General features: G+C 47.8%; 1 protein-coding gene across 3 annotated transcripts in view; it reads left to right on the forward strand.

Annotated features, from left to right (window-relative positions):
* Positions 1–13,766, forward strand: part of syne3 (spectrin repeat containing, nuclear envelope family member 3) — a 73,674-nt gene that overhangs the window by 28,897 nt on the left and 31,011 nt on the right. For all 3 annotated transcript variants that reach the window (XM_078406997.1, XM_078406999.1, XM_078406998.1), the window contains 2 exons: positions 5,358–5,491; positions 9,377–9,551. In XM_078406997.1, coding sequence (XP_078263123.1) covers positions 5,358–5,491; positions 9,377–9,551 — 309 coding nt within the window. The remainder of the gene's footprint in view (positions 1–5,357; positions 5,492–9,376; positions 9,552–13,766) is intronic.

Genomic DNA, 13,766 nt, shown 5'->3' on the forward strand with positions numbered 1-13,766 from the left:
TCCATACCCCCTGATCCCTTTAGACAAAGGGCCACATCTAACTCCCTCTTAAATATAGCCAATGAACTGGCCTCAACTACCTTCTGCGGCAGAGAATTCCACAGATTCACCACTCTCTGTGTGAAAAAAAACGTTCTCATCTCGGTCCTAAAAGACTTCCCCCTTATCCTTAAACTGTGACCCCTTGTTCTGGACTTCCTCAACATCAGGAACAATCTTCCTGCATCTAGCCTGTCCAACCCCTTAAGAATTTTGTAAGTTTCTATAAGATCCCCCCTCAATCTTCTAAATTCCAGCGAGTACAAACCGAGTCTATCCAGTCTTTCTTCATATGAAAGTCCTGCCATCCCAGGAATCAATCTGGTGAACCCTCTGTACTCCCTCTATGGCAAGAATGTCTTTCCTCAGATTAGGAGACCAAAACTGTACGACATACTCCAGGTGTGGTCTCACCAATGTCCTGTACAACTGCAGCAGAACCTCCCTGCTCCTATACTCAAATCCCCTCGCTATGAATGCCAACATACCATTCACTTTCTTCACTGCCTGCTGCACCTGCATGCCTACTTTCAATGACTGGTGTACCACGACACCCAGGTCTCGTTGCATCTCCCCTTCTAATCGGCCACCATTCAGGTAATAGTCTGCTTTCCTGTTCTTGCCACCAAAGTGGATAACCTCACATTTATCCACATTATACTGCATCTGCCATGCCTTTGCCCACTCACCTAACCTATCCAAGTCACGTTGCAGCCTCCTAGCATCCTCCTCACAGCTAACACTGCCCCCCAGCTTCGTGTCATCCGCAAACTTGGAGATGTTGCATTCAATTCCCTCGTCCAAATCATTAATATATATTGTGAATAACTGGGGTCCCAGCACTGAGCCTTGCGGTACCCCACTAGTCACTGCCTGCCATTCTGAAAAGGACCCGTTTATTCCTACTCTTTGCTTCCTGTCTGCCAGCCAGTTCTCTATCCACATCAATACTGAACCCACAATACCGCATGCTTTAAGTTTGCATACTAATCTCTTATGTGGGACCTTGTCGAAAGCCTCCTGGAAGTCCAGATATAACACATCCACTGGTTCTCCCTTATCCACTCTACTAGTTACATCCTCGAAAAATTATATAAGATTCGTCAGACATGATTTACCTTTCATAAATCCATGCTGACTTTGTCCAATGATTTCACCACTTTCCAAATGTGCTGCTATCCCATCTTTAATAACTGACTCTAGCATTTTCCCCACTACCGATGTTAGACTAACTGGTCTGTAATTCCCCGTTTTCTCTCTCCCTCCCTTTTTGAAAAGTGGGGTTACATTAGCTACCCTCCAATCCTCAGGGACTACTCCAGAATCCAAAGAGTTTTGAAAAAGGGTCTCGACCCTTTATTTTATTTTGTGAATAAATACCTTCGAGGTATTCGTGGAATATGTGGTGCTTTTCCTCTAGTTTGTGATTGCCCTCACTCTGGCAGTGGAGGAGGTCATGGACAGACAAATCAAGGCGGGAACGGGGAGGGGACATAAAATGGCTCACAACCGGGAGATCCAGGTGGCCACTGTGGGCAGAATACAGGTGTTCGACAAAGCAGTCGCCGTGTCTGTACTTGACCTCGCCAATGTAGAGAACACATCAAGAGCACCAAATGCAACAGATAAGGTTGCAGATTCTCACCTGGAAGGGTCATTCCCACCTACATTCAGGACACCTCGCATGTAACAACTTTCTGCCCCACACTGCCTGATCTTTACCAAGGATGTACGTCCATTACTCGTGTGGAAGGGCTTGGGGCCCAATGATTATTTTTAGGACATAACACCAAATCGTTCCCCTCCAACTCACATGGCCCTAGGCTAGCTATGCCTGCCTCTTCACTGGCTGGGTAGAACAGTGTTTGCTCCAAGCTGCCCTGGCCCCAATCCCCAACCCTTTCCACACTACTTTTAACAACTGACTTGCTACTGCCTCCTGTACCTGGTCACGTGGAACTGGTCAATTTAATCAACTTCAACATAAACCCTCCCCGTCCACAAATACATTTGGACTAGTTCTGATGCCTCTCCTTGCTTGCTTACTCGGCAAACTCTCTCATCAGACAAACTATCCACCCGTATCTAACACAAACACACTGACTCCCTGCTATCTAGACTACTCCTCCTCCCAGCTCATCTCATCAAGGATGCCCTAGCTTTCAGTTTCTCAATTTCTGCCGCATCAGTTCTCATAATGAGGTTTATCAGTTTCCATGAAACACTTCCCCTACTGTGTTTGACCAAGCACTCACCCATGTCACCTTTATATCCCCACTTCTGCTATCCTCTCACCAACCCCTGCTCCCTCACCTCCACATCAATACATCATTTCTTGGAGAGATTATAGAATCCTGCATTGTTCTAAGGGAGGGAAGATAGAAACATAAAAAATAGGTGCAGAAATAGGCCATTCAATATGATCATGGCTGATCATCCAGAATCAGTACCCCGTACCTGCTTTCTCCCCATGTCTTGATTCCATTAGCCCGAAGAGCTATATCCAACTCTCTTGAATACATCTAGTAAATTGGCCTCCACTGCCTTCTGTGGCAGAGAATTCCCCAGATTCACAACTCTCTGGGTGAAAAGGTTTTTCCTCATCTCAGTCCTAAATGGCCCACCCCTTATTCTTAAACTGCGATCCCTGGTTCTGGACTCCCCCAAAATCGGGAACATTTTTCCTACATTTAGCATGTCCAATCCCTTAATAATTTTGTGTTTCTAAAAGATCCCCTCTCATCCGTCTAATTTCCAGTGAATATAAGCTCAATTGGTCCATTCTGTCATATGTTAGTCCCGCCATCCCAGGAATTAACCTGGTTAACCTACGCTGCACTCCCTCAATAGCATTAAGGTCCTTCCTCAAATTAGGAGACCAAAACTGCACACAATACTCCAGGTGCGGTCTCACCAGGGCCCTTTACAATTGCAGTAGGACCTCCTTGTTCCTTTGCTCAAATCCTCTTGCTATGAAAGTCAACATGCCATTGGCTTTCTTCACTACCTGCTGTACCTGCATGCTTACTTTCAGTGACTGATGTACAAGGACACCCAGGTCTCCTTGCATCTCCGCTTTTCCTAATCTTCTTGTTCTTGCCACCAAAGTGGATAACCTCACATGTATCCACATTATACCGGATCTGCCATGCATCTGCCCATTCACCCAACCTATCCAAATCACCCTGAAGCCTCATAGCATCCTCCACGCAGCTCACACTGCAATCTACCTTTGTGTAACCCACAAACTTGGAGATGTTACATTTAATTCCTTTGTCTAAATCGTCAATATATATTGTAAATAACTGGGGTCCCAGCACTGAGCCTTGCGGCACCCCATTAGTCACTGCCTGCCATTCTGAAAAGGACCTGTTAGTTCCTACTGTTTGCTTCCTGTCTGCCAGCCAGTTCTCTGCCTGTGTGCTCTAATTTTGCACACTAATCTCTTGTGTGGGACCTTGTCAAAGGCTTTTTCAAAGTCTAGATACATCACATCCACTGGCTCTCCCTTATCCATTCTACTAGTTACATCCTCAAAAAATTCCAGAAGATTCGTTGAGCATGATTTCCCCTTCATGAATCCATGCTGACTTTGACAGATCCTGACTGACAGCCTGAAGAAGGGTCTCGATCCGAAACATCACCCATTCCTTCTCTCCTGCGATGCTGCCTGACCTGCTGAGTTACTCCAGCATTTTGTGAAATAAATACCTTCGATTTGTACCAGCATCTGCAGTTATTTTCTTACACTTGACAGACCCTGTCACTGCTTTCCAAATGCGCTGATATTACATCTTTAATAATCGACTCCAGCATCTTCCCCACTACCGATGTAAGATAATTGGTCTATAATTCCTTGTTTTCTCTCTCTCGCTCCTTTCTTAAAAAGTGGGGTTACATTGGCTACCCTCCAGTCCACAGGAACTGATCCCCAGTCGAGAGAACATTGGAAAATGATCACCAATGCATCCACGATTTCTTGGGCCGCCTCCTTGAGTATTCTGGGATGCAGACCATCAGGCCCTGGGGATTAATCTGCCTTCAGTCCCAACAGTTTACCTAACACCATTTCCTGACTAATGTGAATTTCCTTCAGTTCCTCCGTCACGCAAGATCCTCAGTCCCCTAGTATTTCTGGGAGATTGTTTGTGTTTTCGTTAGTGAAGACAGAACCAAAGTACTTGTTTAACTGGTCTGCCATTTCCTTGTTTCCCATTATAAATTCACCTTTTTCTGACTATAAGGGACCTACATTTGTCTTCATGAATCTTTTCCTCTTCACATATCTTCACATATCTAAAGAAGCTTTTACAGTCAGTTTTTATATTCCCCGCAAGCTTCCTTTCACGCACTTTTTTCACCCTCTTAATTATCCCCTTTGTCCTCTATTGAATTCAAAATTTCTCGCAGTTCTCCGGTTTGCTGCTTCCTCTGGCCTTTCTCTTCCTTGCATTTAACACTATCCCTAATTTCCCTTGTTAGCCACAGTTGAGTAGCCTTCCCCGTTTTATTTTTACGCCAGACAGGGATTACAACAATTGTTGCGATTCATCCATGCGATCTTTAAATCTTTTCTATTAAAGTTTGATGACTTATAGATTACTTATTTATGAAGAAAGCAAAGTGCTGGAGGAACACAGTGCAAGGATCTTGTTCCCCAGACTGTGTTAATGAACACAGTGCAAGGATCTTGTTCCCCAGACTGTGTTAATGAACAGAAAGTGCTGGAGGTGCTGGAGGACCACAGTGCAAGGATCTTGTTCCCCAGACTGTGTTAATGAACACAGTGCAAGGATCTTGTTCCCCAGACTGTGTTAATGAACAGAAAGTGCTGGAGGTGCTGGAGGACCACAGTGCAAGGATCTTGTTCCCCAGACTGTGATAATGAACACAGTGCAAGGATCTTGTTCCCCAGTCTGTGTTAATGAACATGGTGCAAGGATCTTGTTCCCCAGTCTGTGATACTGAACAGAAAGTGCTGGAGGTGCTGTAGGGCCACAGTGCTGGAGGTGCTGTAGGGCCACAGTGCTGGAGGTGCTGGAGGGCCACAGTGCAGGGATCTGTTCACCCATTCCTTCTCTCCCGAGATGCTGCCTGACCTGCTGAGTTACTCCAGCATTTTGTGAATAAAAACCTTCGATTTGTACCAGCATCTGCAGTTATCTTCTTATACGATCTTGTTCCCCAGTCTGAGTTAATGACAGCACAGAATCCAAGTCCAGTGTGCACAGAATGTGTGGGTTGTATCACCCACAGCTTTCTTCAGTCTGAGCAAAACATCTCCATGGTCACTTGAGCTTGTTCCTTTTCTGATTTAGATCACCAGATCTTCCGTTTTAACGGAGGAATCATGCGTGGAAGATCTTCAACTGGAACTGAAAGAGCTTGGCAGATTTTCACAGAATGAAAATCTCTCTGCTAAGGTCCTGAATGCCATTCGGGAATATAACAGGTAAAATCACAGGCTTGGTTCCAAAGGTTGAATGTGCTCATAAACTCCTCTATTTCCAATATTCATTGTGGTTATGTGACTCACTGGCATTATCGACATTAGGAACAAAAGGGTGACATTGATGTGGATGCATAAGAAAAGTCAGCAGGAGATAAAGGAACATATGTCGGTAAATAGAGAGGTCATTGATCCCAGACCTCTAAGGCAGGCAAGAGAAGGGATGTTTGAGTCTGGCTAAAATTCTAAATCTTCACTGACCACAAGTGAAGTATCAGACGACTGGAAGACAACAAATAACTGGCTTGAAGGTAGGAAGCAGAGGATGATGGTGGAGTCCAGGATGCAAAGTACCGGAGTAAATCAGTGGGTTGGGCAACACCTCTGGAGAACATAGATGGTGGAGGACAGGATGCAAAGTACTGAAGTAAATCAGCGGGTTGGGCAACACCTCTGGGGAACAGAGATAAGTGACATATCGGGCTGGGGCCCATATTCAGACTAATTATGGGGAGGGGGAGTGGGGTAGAAAGCTGGGAGAGGAAAGGCAGGAAGCGTCTGGCAGGTTATAGGTGGGCAAAGGTGAGGGGGGGGGATAGGCAAATAATTGGAACAAAGGCCAGAAGGTGTGAAACAGAAGGATTGAAGAGTTGTGAATTGTGAAGCCAATGTGGCCTCACTAGCGATCGAGGAGGCCCAGGACAGGGAGGTCAGTATGGGAATGGGAGCTAAAATCATTAGCAATCAGGAGATCCAGTAGGCTCGGTGGACCAAGCGCGTGTTTGGTCTGGTCTGGCCGATGTACAGTGGGCCTCATTGGGAACACGGAAGCAGCCAGAGGTTAGAGGACGTGCACTTGATCCTCTTTCTCAACTGGATTGACTGCTGGGGTCACAGGATGGAGGTGAGGGAGGAGGTACTGGGATAGGTGTTACATCTCTGACTGCAGGGGTCACAGGATAGGTGTTACATCTCCTGCGGTTGAGAGGGTGGTGAAATATGCTGGCCTTCATTGGTCAGGGATTAGATGGGATGTTATGTTACAGTTGTACAAGACATTGGTTAAGCTGCACATGGAATATTTTGTTCAGTTTCAGTCACCCTGCTAGAGGAAATATGCCATTAAACAGGTGCAGCAAAGAGGGTGAGGTGGGTGGGCAGGGTGAGGCGGGTGGGCTGGGGTGAGGCGGGTGGGCTGGGGTGAGGCGGGTGGGGTGGGGTGAGGCGGGTGGGTGCGGTGAGGCGGGTGGGTGGGGTGAGGCGGGTGGGTGGGGTGAGGCGGGTGGGTGGGGTGAGGCGGGTGGGTGGGGTGAGGCAGGTGAGGTGAGGTGGGTGGGCAGGGTGAGGTGGGTGGGGTGAGGTGAGGCGGGTGGGTGGGGTGAGGTGGGTGAGGCGGGTGGGTGGGGTGGGTGGGCAGGGTGAGGCGGGGGGGTGGGGTGAGGTGGGTGGGGTGAGGTGAGGTGGGTGAGGGGGGTGGGTGAGGCGGGTGGGTGAGGTGAGGTGGGTGAGGCGGGTGGGTGGGGTGAGGTGGGTGAGGGGTGGGTGGGGTGAGGTGGGTGAGGCGGGTGGGTGGGGTGAGGTGAGGGGGGTGGGTGAGGCGGGTGGGTGGGGTGAGGTGGGTGAGGGGGGTGGATGGGGTGAGGTGAGGTGGGTGAGGTGAGGTGGGTGAGGTGGGTGAGGGGGGTGGGTGAGGCGGGTTGGTGGGGTGAGGCGGGTGGGTGGGGTGAGGTGGGTGAGGTGAGGTGGGTGAGGGGGGTGGGTGGGGTGAGGTGGGTGAGGTGAGGCGGGTGGGTGGCGTGAGGTGGGTGAGGTGAGGTGGGTGAGGCGGGGTGAGGGTGCAACACTCAATATTGCTCGCATTCTGACAATGTGTCAGGTTACAGAGCTGTGTCTTGGATGGCGGTGAGCAACACCGGGCCCACAGGGGACGGCCCTCTCTCCCTTCCTGTTCACCATCTACACCTCGGACTTCGGATATAACTCGCACTCCTGCCACCTGCAGAAGTTTTCAGATGGCTCTGCAATTGTGGACTGCATCAGTGAGGGGAGGGAAGCTGAGTACAGAGGTGTAGTCAACGAGGTGACTACAATTCCCCCTAGGGTGTGTAGGATAGAGTTAATGTGCGGGGATCGCTGGGCGGCGCGGACGCGGTGGGCCGAAGGGCCTGTTTCCACGCTGTATCTCTAAATCTAAATCTAAATGGACGCAGGAGTAGGCCATTTGGCCCTTCAAGCCAGCACCGCCATTCACCGTGATCATGGCTGATCATTCACAATCAGTACCCCGTTCCTGCCTTCCCCCCAAACCCCTTGACTCCGCTATCTTTAAAAGCTCTATCTAGTTCTCTTGAAAGCATCCAGAGAATTGGCCTCCACTGCCTTCTGAGGCAGAGAATTCCACAGATTTACAACTTTGACTGAAAACGTTTTTTCCTCATCTCAGTTCTAAATGGCCTACCCCTTATTCTTAAACTGTGACCCCTGGTTCTGGACTCCCCCAACATTGGGAATATGTTTCCTGCCTCTAATGTGTCCAATCCCTTAATAATCTTATGTTTCAATAAGATCCCCTCTCATCCTTCTAAATTCCAGCGTATGCAAGCCTAGTCGCTCCAGTCTTTCAACATACGACAGTCCCGCCATTCCAGGAATTAACCTAGTAAACCTACGCTGCACGCCCTCAATAGCAAGAATATCCTTCCTCAAATTTGGAGACCAAAAGTGCACACAGTGCTCCAGGTGCAGTCTCACTAGGGCCCTGTACAACTGCAGAAGGACCTCTTTGCTCCTATACTCAACTCCTCTTGTTATGAAGGCCAACATTCCATTGGCATTCTTCACTGCCTGCTGTACCTGCATGCTTCCTTTCAGTGACTGATGCACTAGGACACCCAGATCTCTTTAATGCGGAAAAATGTGACGTTATCCACTTTGGTGGAAAGAACAGGAAGGCAGATTATTATCTGAATGGTGTCAAGTTGGGTAAAAGGGGACGTACAAAGAGATCTGGGTGTCCTAGTGCCTCCAATCCACAGGAACTGATCCTGAATCTATAGAACATTGGAAAATGATCACCAATGTGTCCACGATTTCTAGAGCCACTTCCTTAAGTACCCTGGGATGCAGACCATCAGGCCCTGGGGATTTATCATCCCTCAATCCCATGTTTACCCAACACCATTTCCTGCCTAATCTGAATTTCCTTCAGTTCCACCATCAGCCTAGAACCTCTGGCCACTAGTACATCTGGGAGATAGTTGGTGTCTTCCTCAGTGAAGGCAGATCCAAAGTACCTGTTCAACTCGTCTGCCATTTCCTTGTTCCCCATAATAATAATAAGCAGTGAGATGCTGCAGATGTTCTACCAATTGATGGTAGCCTGTGTGATCATCTTCCCTGTTGTGTGCCGGGGCAGCAGGGCAAAGGCTGTGGATACCAATAGGATCAATAAACTCATCAGGAAGGCTGGCTCTGTCCCGGGGGCGGAGTTGGATTTATGGGAGGTGGTCCTTGAGGGGAGGATGCTCCTTAAACTGCGGCGCATCTTGGCTAATACAGCCCGCCCCCTCCATGACACACTGGTCAACCTGAGGAGCACCTTCAGCAACAGACTGGATCCACCAAGATGCAGGACAGAACACCACAGGAGATCCTTCTTCCCTGTGGCTTTCAAATTGTCCAACTCCTCCCCCTTCTGTCGTGGGGTTGACTGACTCCCCCCCCTCCCCCATCTTTACACATCCCCAGTCCTTTCCACTCGTCATGTATCGTGTGTTTTATGACTATTGGCAGATCAATTTCCCTCCTGGGATAAAGTTAATTCGTATTGTATTTTGTCCTTTCAATTTGTCAAATTAAGTTCAACACATCTGACTTTGTCCCTTTCAGGATGAAAGGGAAGATAAGGAAGAGGTGCAGTCAATTAGGAGAGAATCTTCGCCGTGGCTTTCAGGAGCTGCTGGTAGAGTTTGAGCATTGGAGAAACAGCAGCAGGAATCTGCTGGACTCTTCCTTGGACCCCAACGATGGAGCGCTGACCAGATCCTATTTACAGCACATTCAGGTAACACAGGCAGCACGAGCTCAGCAGCAGAAAGCCTAGAGGAATATAGGTGTATGGTGAAAGTGAAAAATACATTGGCAAGATAAAAAGTGCAGTTAGAAAATGTCTGGTAAAATATGAAAAAAGCTCTTCTATGTTCAATTAATTTATGACGGGAAGTAAAATGAGAAAAAAAGGATTTCAATTATAGATCACAGCCACACCCTGGGTTTGGAGAGTAAATCCGATTGAATCCCGATGCCTTAATCAGTTGCACAGCACAAACAGGTCCTTCAGCCCATCGCGTCAACATCAGCCATCAAGTGTCTTTTAGACCACATTTATCAGCTAAACTGACTGACTGACTGACTGATGGGACTGAAGGCTGATAAATCCCCAGGGCCTGATGGTCTGACAATAGACAATAGGTGCAGGAGGAGGCCATTCGGCCCTTCGAGCCAGCACCGCCATTCAATGTGATCATGGCTAATAATTCTCAATCAGTACCCCGTTCCTGCCTTCTCCCCATACCCCCTGACTCCGCTATCCTTAAGAGCTCGATCTAGCTCTCTTGAATGCATTCAGAGAATTGGCCTCCACTGCCTTCTGAGGCAGAGAATTCCACAGATTCACAACTCTCTGACTGAAAAAGCTTTTCCTCATCTCAGTTCTAAATGGCCTACCCCTTATTGTTAAACTGTGGCCCCTTGTTCTGGACTCCCCCAACATTGGGAACATCTGCATCCCAGGGTACTCAAGGAGATGGCTCAAGAAATCGTGGACACATTGGTGATCATTTTCCAATGTTCAATAGATTCAGGATCAGTTCCTGTGGATTGGAGGGTAGCTAATGTTATCCCACTTTTTAAGAAAGGAGCGAGAGAGAAAACGGGAAATTGTAGACCAGTTAGTCTGACATCAGTGGTGGGGAAGATGCTGGAGTCAATTATTAAAGAGGTAATAACGGCACATTTGGATAGCAGTAACAGAATCGGTCCAAGTCAGCATGGATTTATGAAGGGGAAATCCTGCTTGACTAATCTGGAATTTTTTGAGGATGTGATAGGTAAAATGTATGAAGAAGAGCCAGTGGATGTAGTGTATCTAGACTTTCAGAAACCTTTGATAAGATACCACACGGGAGGTTGGTGAGCAAAATTAGAGCACATAGTTTTGGGGGTAGGGTATTGACATGGATAGAGAATTGGTTGTCAGACTGGAAGCAAAGAGTAGGAGTAAACGAGTCCTTTTCAGAATGGCAGGCAGTGGAGAGTGGAGTGCCGCAAGGCTCAGTGCTGGGGCTGCAGCTATTTATAATATATATGAATGATTTGGATGATGGAATTAAAAGTAATACTAGCAAGTTTGCGGATGACACAAAGCTGGGTGGTAGTGTGAACTGCGAAGAGGATGTTGGGAGGTTGCAGGGTGACTTGGACAGGTTGAGTGAGTGGGCAGATGCATGGCAGATGCAGTATAATGTAGATAAATGTGAGGTTATCCACTTTGGCAGCAAAAATAAGGAGGCAGATTATTATCTCAATGGTGTCAGATTAGGTAAAGGCGAAGTGCAGCGAAACCTGGGTGTCCTTGTACACCAGTCACTGAAAGTAAGCGTACAGGTACAGCAGGCAGAGAAGAAAGCTAATGGCCTTCATACCGAGAGGATTTGAGTACAGGAGCATAGGTTCACTAGGTTAATTCCTGGGATGGACGGACTGTCATATGATGAAAGGTTGAAAAGACTGGGCTTGTATTCACTGGAGTTTTGAAGGATGAGAGGGGATCTTATAGAGAAGTATATAATTATAAAAGGACTAGACAAGCTAGATGCAGGAAAAAATGTTCCCAATGTTGGGGGAGTCCAGAACCAGGGGCCACAGTCTAAGAATAAAGGGGGGGTCATATAAAACTGAGGTGAGAAGAAACTTTTTCACCCAGAGAGTTGTGAATTTGTTGCATTCTCTGCCACAGAGGGCAGTGGAAGCCAATTCACTGGATGAATTTAAAAGAGAGTTAGATAGAGCTCTAGGGGCTAGTGAAATCAAGGGATATGGGGAGAAGGCAGGCACAGGTTACTGATTGTAGATGATTAGCCATGATCACAATGAATGGCGGTGCTGGCTCGAAGGACCAAATGGCCTCCTCCTGCACCTATTTTCTATGTTTCTATGTTAAAACCTTTTTCACCCAGAGAGTTGTGAATTTGTGGAATTCTCTGCCACAGAGGGCAGTGGAGGCCGATTCACTTGGATGCATTCAAAAGAGAGTTAGATAGAGCTCTTTGGGCGAGCGGAATCAAGGGGTATGGGGAGAAGGCAGGCACAGGTTACTGATTGTGGATGATCAGTTATGCTCACATTGAATAGTGGTGCTGGCTCAAAGGGCCAAATGGCCTCCTCCTGCACCTATTGCCTACGTATCTATGTATCTGTTCTGATGTGGTAATTGAACACCCTGTGAGAAGCTGCTTTATCCAAAACAATGGATTCTCTGCTGATCCTCAACATTTAGGTATAGGAAGGAACTGCAGATGCCGGTTTAAACCGAAGATGGACACAAAAAGCTGGAGTAACTCTGGGTCAGGCAGCATCTCTGGAGAACACGGATAGGTGACATTTAGGTTTGTCCTCAAGTAAAGACAGGTGTGAAAACAAAGTATGACCTGCAGCACTGTAGGCCAAAAGCTGGCAAGTCAGGTGATCAAGACGTTTGTTTTTGGCCAGCGGAGCGACATTGTGTCCATTCATCTATGGATAAAATCCCAATAATCCTAGAATTAAAGTGGTTTTGAATGCAGAACAGTAATCCCCTCTGCCTTTGTGCCCCTGTGCCTATGCCAAATATGTCAAATTAAACTAATCCCGCCTGCCTGCAAGTGATCCATATCTCCCCATTGTGTAAGAAAATAACTGCAGATGCTGGTACAAATCGAAGGTATTTATTCACAAAATGTTGGTGTAACTCAACAGGTCAGGCAGAATCTCAGGAGAAGGAATGGGTGACGTTTCGGGTCGAGACCCTTCTTCAGACTGATGTCAGGGGGGCGGGGCAAAGGAAGGATATAGGTGAAGATAGAGGGAGAACTGGGAAGGAGGAGGGGAAGAGAGGGACAGAGGAACTATCTAAAGTTGGAGAAGTCAATGTTCATACCACTGGGCTGCAAGCTGCCCAAGCGAAATATGAGGTGCTGTTCCTCCAATTTCCGGTGGACCATGACAGAAAGGTCAGACTGGGAACGGGAGGGGGAGTTGAAGTGCTCAGCCACCGGGAGATCAGGTTGGTTAAGGCGGACTGGGCGAAGGTGTTGAGCGAAGTGATTGCCGAGCCTGCGCTTGGTTTCGCCGATATAAATAAGTTGACATCTAGAGCAACGGATGCAATAGATGAGGTTGGAGGAGATGCAGGTGAACCTTTGTCTCACCTGGAAAGACTGTTTGGGTCCTTGGATGGAGTTAAGGGGGGAGGTAAAGGGACAGGTGTTGCATCTCCTGCGATTGCAGGGGAAAGTGCCCGGGGATGGGGTGGTTTGGGTAGGAAGGGACGAGTGGACCAGGGAGTTATGGAGGGAACGGTCTCTGCGAAACGCAGAAAGGGGAGGGGATGGGAAGATATGGCCAGTGGTGGGGTCCCGTTGTAGGTGACGGAAATGTTGGCGGATGATTTGTTGGATACGCTGGCTGGTGGGGTGGAAGGTGAGAACGAGGGGGATTCTGTCCTTGTTACAAATGGGGAGAGGGGGAGCAAGAGTGGAGCTGCGGGATGTAGAAGAGACCCTAGTAAGAGCCTCATCTATAATGGAAGAGGGGAAGCCCCGTTTCCTGAAGAACGAGGACATCTCTGATGCCCAAGTGTGAAACACCTCATCCCGGGCGCAGATGCGGCATAGACGGAGGAATTCGGTGTAGGGGATAGACTTTTTGCAGGAGACAGGATGGGAAGAAGTATAGTCCAGATAGCTGTGCGAGTCAGTGGGTTTATTCTGCATCTGCCCGTTTAAATGACTCAATCATCACTATTGTGTCTGCATTATCCACCTCTCTGGCAATGGAATTGTCAATGAACTCTACAGAATAAAAACAAAACAACCTTGCCCCACACATCTTCTTTAAACGTTCTCCCTCTCTGAAAGCTAAGTCCTCTCTTCAACATTTCACCCTGGGGAATAATGTTTTGATTGCCGATCCAATCTATGCCCCTCATAATTTAGAAAGTTCTATCAAACCTCCCACTCAG

This window comes from Rhinoraja longicauda, chromosome 10 (genome assembly GCF_053455715.1).
Source record: "Rhinoraja longicauda isolate Sanriku21f chromosome 10, sRhiLon1.1, whole genome shotgun sequence".
Classification (NCBI taxonomy): Eukaryota; Metazoa; Chordata; class Chondrichthyes; order Rajiformes; family Arhynchobatidae; genus Rhinoraja; species Rhinoraja longicauda.